This window comes from Lycium barbarum, chromosome 11, assembly GCF_019175385.1.
Source record: "Lycium barbarum isolate Lr01 chromosome 11, ASM1917538v2, whole genome shotgun sequence".
Classification (NCBI taxonomy): Eukaryota; Viridiplantae; Streptophyta; class Magnoliopsida; order Solanales; family Solanaceae; genus Lycium; species Lycium barbarum.
The window spans coordinates 17638282-17645839 of NC_083347.1; the positions used below are offsets into that span (position 1 = coordinate 17638282).

Consider the following 7558-nt stretch of genomic DNA (forward strand, 5'->3'; position numbering starts at 1 on the left):
GCCGCATATTAACACTAGATTGTATCAATTTACTATAGTTGAATGATTGTATCAAATAAAAATATGTATTAATTAATTATAAATACACAACATACGCTTAATGTACGTACATATGTCATACATCTATTGATTTAGAGAAGATACCAGAAGTAGATTATATCATTAAAACTACCTCCATTTTATCTCAATAGTACCTTATATTAGTGTCATCTTCATGTCTTCCTTTAAAAAAAAAAGGACTAATATGTGCACCGAAATCTTTTGACTTCTGTCAAATAACAACAACAACAACAACAGTCCAGTGAAATCCCACATCTTGGGGTCTGGGGAGGGTATAATGTACGCAGACCTTACTCCTACCAAGTAGGATGGCTGTTTCCGAGAGACCCTCGGCTCAATAGAAACATAAAATTAGCAAATTTATTTTGAGAACGACATTAAACCAAAAGTAGAGGGGTATTATAACGAGGTTATGAGCCCATTTGGATTGACTTATAAATTGCTTATAAACTATTTTCAACTTTTTTAAGTGTTTGGCTGGCCAACTTAAAGTCGCTTTGTGATTAAAATAAGCCCAAAAAAATAATTAAACTCGTTTGACTTAGCTTATCTAAAATAACTTATACGCTAAAAATAAGTTGAGTAACCTATTTTCTTTTGACTTATAAGCTGCTTTTTTTCAGCCCATCCAAACAGGCTCTATATCATCAGCTTCATTTTGTTTAGGTTGAATTCTTTTTGGTTTAATATCAAGAAGACCAAACATTCTTTAATATAATATCAATAACAGATTAAAGATCACGTCGACATATCACATCAACCGTTAGAGCCAACTTTGAGTTACGCATGATCGCTCAATAACCAACAGAAACACAAGGGCCTACAGAAGAATCATCACGTCCGTCCCTGCATTCCGTTAAGCATATACTCCTAGGATAGACCAAAGATTAAGACAATATTATCCTATCCTTGACAACACAACATAAGACGACCAAAAGCACCACATAAAAAAAAAACCTAATAATCTTTTGCGAAAATAAGAAAATTAAAAAAAAAAATATAGCAAAAAGACAGAAGAGCACGCACCATATTTTGTGGAGGCTCCTATGTACGCTCAAAATCTTGTATACTTGTTATGCTTTTTAAAACTTTTTACCTTGTACAAATCTAAGCTAACATCTAAGAATTATAATGATACAGAATGTACATCCCATTAGAATCTATACACAAGTTACATATTAAATCCTGTCAAAGATTTTGAGACCTCCACAGGCTTCTCTAATAAGGCCATTATGAGGCTGTGTTTCCTCCGATTTCAATAAGGGGAAAAATTGGCCATTTCAACATCAAAAAAACACTCTTCTTCTACCCTATAGGAAAAACGACGCAACAGCTTCTGTAGACTTAGCAATCTTAGCCGCTTCAGCTATTTTAAGTGCCATCATCGCTTTGTAAGTTGCTAGATCAGCATTCTCCATCAGCTGTTGCGCCTTCTGCCTCATCCTAACTGCCAAATCCTCCGACTTGTTTGCTGCTGCTTTTGCTTCTTTCACCTTCAGTACCGCATTCTGTTGTTGTAAAGCATCTTTCTCCGCAACAATAGCTGTTTCATAAAATTTCATATTAGTCTTCAATTGAGTAGAAAACATCAAGCTACAAGTGATAAACATATGCTGTATTAGATCAAACTATCCTAGATAAGATTTATCAGAAAATTACAAAACCTAGTAATTTTTTTGTAAGTTTTAACCTGCTTACATGCAAATATTGATAAACAACATTAAACATTGCTCAACAGTCGTAGGTCCAGCACAAAAAACCTTTGTTGATACACGCATATACCAAAGACTTATTTTTTCTACAAGGCGCATACTAAAGACTACTAACAAATCTTTGTTGATAGTGAACAAATCAAGTTCAATTCCCTTATAAAACACACCAAAGGCTACAAATAGCTTGACAAAAGAGCTTTACCAATCAAAAAAAAATGAAGTGGACAGAGCTTTAACACAAAGCCCCAGAACTTGAGAGCAAATGAACCAAAGCAACCACACTAGCCTAGTTAAGATGTGAGCATTTATACAGGCAAGGTTTAAATCAGGTCATTGACTATTAAGCAGCATGGCACCATTCTAATGTAGAATCTTTCTCAACCTTATTAGTAAGTGATTCTTTCAACTTCCAATCACAGCTTCTTGCAAGAGTCCAGGAGTAAACATGCAGTACATGTTTCAGATTAGGCCAACTAGACTTCTGATACGAATCAAATGGAATACGCACCTTGGAGGAAAGGCCGCTGTTTGCCTCTTCCAGGTTGGCTTCCTTGCCGTTTGAAAGACCTCTTCTTCCGGAGAATAGATTTTGGGATCACTTGAGTTCTCTTTGGCTGGTAACACTGTCAGGAAAGATCACTGTGACCTTCAGATAGCCATAATATAGATGTAACAAACCATGAACAGACAATTGTAGGATACCCAGTGGACTAATATGATCGGAATAATGAAGAGGATAATAAGTAAAAAGGAGGTACCAGATTATTTTATTTTTTGTTTAATGAAGTGGAAATGTCAGAGCTAAGTTTAGTTCTTTTCTTCTATTTTTTTTTAATAAAAAATAAAATTTATACTCCCCTAAAAAGTACTGTCGCAATATTGCGGCTGGCAATTTATTGTATAGAATTCAGACTTGATTAGGGTTGTAACAGCAATCAATAAGGCATCGTTTATGTTCTTTTGGTTGCTCGTAAACCAGCCACATCCGGTCAGGCACCAGTTATCAAAAATGTTCCTTTTTTTAATACAGTAATCCCATTCACACACCTACCCACAAGCCCAATAGAAAATGATGCGCAATGATGAAAACAATTTGTCATCTACATCAAACAACCATACTATAGAACAGGAGAAGCTTTTGTGACTTCTCTGCAAATTGCTTTACCTAGGAGAGACGAGGGTGTGTATCAACTTCATTCAGGAGAATTAAACAGAAAATTATACTTCAAGCAGAAATAAAGTTGCCAGTAGTCAGAAGACAAGTGTACAAACAATTTACTACTGATTTTGTGTATAAATCTAGAATACAATCGCTTCCAAATATATTGTCGGTAAGAAAAATGCTTCTATTGAAGCATATCACTTTTACCTGGAAAATTTTTATTAGGGAAGAAGACCGGTTTTGCTTCCTCTTTTTCAACCAGTAACTGTACACAGCCTCTACAATTTCTTTCTTTTCCTTATCCAGGCAACTACTAACAGCAGCTTTCTCATCAGAGTAATCATCTGGATTACAATATAAGCCTTTCTCAAAAGTATCAATCAGTAACTCAAATCTCTCAGCTGAAAGATGCTCATTTTCATTAAAGTTTCTAAGCCACTCCTCATCATCATAATCCATGTCATAGTTAGCTGCACTCCTTGCTAATGCCCTTGCTAATTCATCATCTTTAACAGTGATGTATGAAACTGGTCGGGAAAAATCAGGAGGATTACTCTCTGCATAGCCTGATACTTCACGTACACCAGGAACAGGAATGATGGTAACCGCAGGTGGCTGTACAAAATTGCGATCAGAACATTCTTTGTAAAGTTCCTTGAAAATCAACCAGTCTTGCCTATCTGGAAACTCTAGCTTCCAACCACTATCCCCAACCCATATTATGTCATGAGTTACACGGTTGGAGCTACATGGCCTCATAACTTTTTCAGTACTAAGATTAAATCTCCTTACACCACCTATCTTCACTGCTAGAACCCACTGTTTTGCAGCAGAAAGTTCCATAGCAATAACCGCACCTTCTTCTCTATAACACTTGTCTGGTTCAATAACCAATATGTTTGCCAAACAGCTCGTTGAATCTATAACATCCTTTTTCAACCCCACTAAAACAGATTTTAGTTCTTTGATGCTTGGTTTGGAAGTCTTCTGGGCTGAACTCCTAAGCTCATATGGAGATGTCCGAGAGGAAAATCGGAGGCCATCACGCCTGAACCTTAACCTGTCAGAAGCCGAAATACCATTGGCATTCTGTGTACCAAAGGAAGAATGCCTGCCATTTCTTGACCTCAATGAACTTCTCCTCTTCTGGATATTACGACTGTTCCTTAGCTGCAAGTGTCGGGCACCTAATTTATGAAGACCAACAGTTGGATTCACCACTTCAATCTTCTTGGAATCCAATTCAGACTGATTATTCAGAGGGGTCAAGCAAGATACAATCTCCTTGTCATTAGTCAACTTAACTTCATCAAGGGCAACTTTAGGATACATGACTAATGCATTCGACATGGGAACGAATCTGAGAAGCAAGCTCGAGTGCAGGTATAAAAAGCAACACGGGACAGTAGAAAAGTCCAGAGCAAAAACAGGAACCGAACACCTGACAGCAGAGACAACACAAGATCCAGTTTTCATTTTCCTGTGAGTCTGATCCTGAAGTTGCAGAAAAAGGAAAAACAACAAGGTCAGCAAAAACAACCTCCCTAAAACTAAAGCATCAAACAAACAAAAAAGTAAGATGAAAAAAAATAAAAATGGACTGAGTGAACGTCTGTTAAAGTGATAGCAATAAAATATCACCTGGAGGAGGCAGATACCGTGCAATGAATAAACGTCCCTCAATGGATTTGAGTTAATGAATCCAAAGATTTGCTGCAAACTAACTGTAGACCTCCTCAAGTACCTTAAAATACTATTCAAAAGGCAGGAAACCCAATAACTGCTTCCATATGATGTATTTACAACAACAATGTCAGTCAATACTCCATCATCTTCGGATAAATCCGAATCCTTAGCATAAGCTGATTTAACTTTCTTCTTCCTTACAAAGTGCTTGCCAAACCTCTTATCCTCTGTTAACACATCACCTTCCACGGAAACATGCCTTTTCCTCTTCCTTGTATATACAACTCCCCACCTCCGAAGCATATTGCTACTCGGACTAATAGTCTCCGCCACAGGCGCCTCCGGCTCCTGTTCATCTACCGCCTTCCTGTCTACTACATCAATATCCATTTGGTCAGCTTTTTCTTGCTTCGGAACACTATCCTTCTTAATCCACCCGTTTTTCTTGCACTTAGTAGTGGCACCACCACCACCATGATCACCTACACTCTCAAGAAGCCCAATCCACTCATCCCCGTGTTTCGCCCGCTTAACACACTCACTTGGAGGCGAGGACAACCGCCGTCCTGACCTCAAAACCCGTGCCCCGAAAACTCGAGTAGTCCTTCTCATCCCACCAACCGAAGGCATCAGTGCACGTACCTCGAAAGGCAGTACCCCTGCCCTCGAACCAATTTTCCCACCTATTTCACTGTTGTTACAACCCCCAACAACTTCGGGATTGAAACCTTGTTATTTTTGCTTGTTTCACTGATGATACAACCAAAACTTAAGTAATCAAGAATCTTAACCACAAATCCTCACACATGCAAATGGAAAGTTTTAATCTTTTCTTTTATCTCATTTTCCTCCTTAGTTTAAACCCAATTTGAAGTTCAACTCAACCAATATCTTTTTTTTTAACTTCAATTCTTGTGTTTTCCCCCAAATAACCAGTGAAACCACAAACACGTACAAAATTGAAAACCCACTTCGGTCCTAATTAGATTTCAACACCTTCACTTACAACAGCCCCATAAAGTGGTTAAAACTGCACTGATTTACAACCAAAAATCATTAAAGAAATGTTTTTAAAAAACAAAAAAACACACATCTAAAAAAACAAAAGGGTACCCTTTAAACCCTTTTCCTTAACAAAAATAATTCATCTTTGAGATTTAAAAAAAAAAAAAATCAAGATACCTGTAACGGTGAGTAAACCGATCGTTTAAGTGAAAGTTCAAGAAGTAGAGAGAGAAAGTATAGAGTAGAGAGTAGAGACAGAAAAGGCGGCGGGGGTGGGTGGGTGGGTGATTGGGTATGGTGGTGAGTAAAAAAGGGGCAGTTTAAAGGTCGGCGTTAGTATACAGAGAAGTAGAAGAGAGTGGAGTTCACGATTTAAAGATTAGGGTTCTTCACTCTCTTTTTCTCTTTGTTTTTATAATTTTGTGACTTTTCTATTTGAGACCCATGATGTTTTGGAAATGTTGTTTGTGCCCCTGTTTTGTGTTTGAAATATTGTTATGTGACCTCGAATGTAAAAGTAAGGGATATTAGCATTTTTAGTCCCTCAAATATCATCATACTAGATGATGAAAGTCCATGCTTGTACGGGCCCAACACAAAAAATAGTATCATATTTTTTTAGTCTGTCTAAAAAGAATGATATATTTTTATGTTTATAAATCATTTAACTTGAAACTTTCCTTTTTACCTTTAATAAAATGATTTAAATCCACATAAATATCTGTGACTTATTTTAGACCGCAAGTTTCAAAGTTCTTTTTTTTTTTTTAAACTTCATGCCTAATCAAATAATGTCACGTAAATTAGGACAAAGAGAGTACCTTTTAGTAATATAATTATGAAATTTTTATTATAGAAAGTATTATAATTCAATTAATTAAAAATATCAATAAATTATTTTACTTAGTCCGCTTCTCCCATATATGACTTTCCTGATTTGGTTCTCCAATTGAAAGATTTGAAATACACCTTCTCGTACTGAGTTTCATGTCATCATCTCTTTCTACTGAACAACTCTGAAAAGCGCATTCATGTGTTAGCATCTGTTGTAATTTTAAATTTTTAAGTATAGACCAAGTTCATTATTTTAAGAAAATATGTGTAAACGTTTCTTGGCCGTTTATATTTTGTCTTCTTGATATTATTCCTCATTATTTGTATGAGACGTATGTGTCTAAAATTAATGCATTTTTATTGTTACCTAAAGGTATAAGTTTTAATTTTTTTGGTTTTATGACTTCTTTAGCAGCTTTTGTATTCAATTTAAATCGTTATTTCTTTTTTCCTGAATTTATTTTCTTTAAATTTTCTCTAAGTGTATCTTTACCATTTTCTGAACTTATTATTATTATTATTATTTAAATGTCCTTTTTTTTTTTTTGCAATTGTCTCCTACTTCTTCATTTAAACCCACCTTATTTTATTTTATTTTATTTTATTTCCAATTGTTTCTTAATTCTTCACGTGGACCCACCTTAATTTTTTTTTATTAATATTTCTACTATATTAGAATAGTGGACCCCACCTTAATTTGTTTTTGCAATTGTCTCCTACTTCTTCGCATGGACCCCATCTTATTTTTTTATTTTTTTAATTATCTCCTAATCCTTCATGTGGACCCACCTTAATTTTTTTAATTTTTTTAATTAATATAATATACTCCATAACTTTTATATTAGAAGAGTGGGTGGTTGAGGATCAAACCCACTCTTCTAATATAGTAGAAATTCTAATTTTCGTCTTTATGATTTCTGGTGAAGCACATTTAATCTTCAATTCATTGTTATGTTCACTTTTGATCCCTCAAACGTGTGAATCTTCACAAATTTAACAAAATCTATTAATTTTAAAATATTCAGTTATTGATACATTATATGAAATTTGTATTGCTACTCCATATTTGAGGGTGATCTAGTTCACAAAATATTATAAA

At 35.3% G+C, this 7558-nt stretch overlaps 1 protein-coding gene across 2 annotated transcripts; it reads right to left on the reverse strand.

The window, feature by feature from the left end:
* Window positions 1–1109: 1109 nt before the first annotated feature.
* LOC132616510 (uncharacterized) lies at window positions 1110–5966 on the reverse strand. Of its 2 annotated transcripts, none has more exons than XM_060330948.1 (5): window positions 5803–5966; window positions 4576–5650; window positions 3142–4428; window positions 2281–2395; window positions 1110–1603 (listed from the first exon to the last, which is right to left on the reverse strand). In XM_060330948.1, the coding sequence occupies exons 2-5, from the start codon at window positions 5248–5250 to the stop codon at window positions 1371–1373; spliced, it is 2310 nt and encodes a 769-aa protein (XP_060186931.1). In that variant the 5' UTR covers window positions 5251–5650; window positions 5803–5966; the 3' UTR covers window positions 1110–1370. The 2 variants fall into 2 exon arrangements, with proteins under 2 accessions (XP_060186931.1, XP_060186930.1); XM_060330947.1 differs by having other exon boundaries at window positions 4576–5655.
* Between the last annotated feature and the right edge of the window lie 1592 nt (window positions 5967–7558).

Bases quoted from the DNA above. Each gene is read 5' to 3' on its own strand.
- LOC132616510 (XM_060330948.1), bottom strand. From the start codon at position 5,250: ATGCCTTCGGTTGGTGGGATGAGAAGGACTACTCGAGTTTTCGGGGCA. The intron at 4,429-4,575 runs GTGATATTTTAT...CTGCAACTTCAG, and splicing joins ACGGTATCTGCCTCCTCCAG to GATCAGACTCACAGGAAAAT. The intron at 1,604-2,280 runs GTGCGTATTCCA...TTTATGAAACAG, and splicing joins ACAGCGGCCTTTCCTCCAAG to CTATTGTTGCGGAGAAAGAT.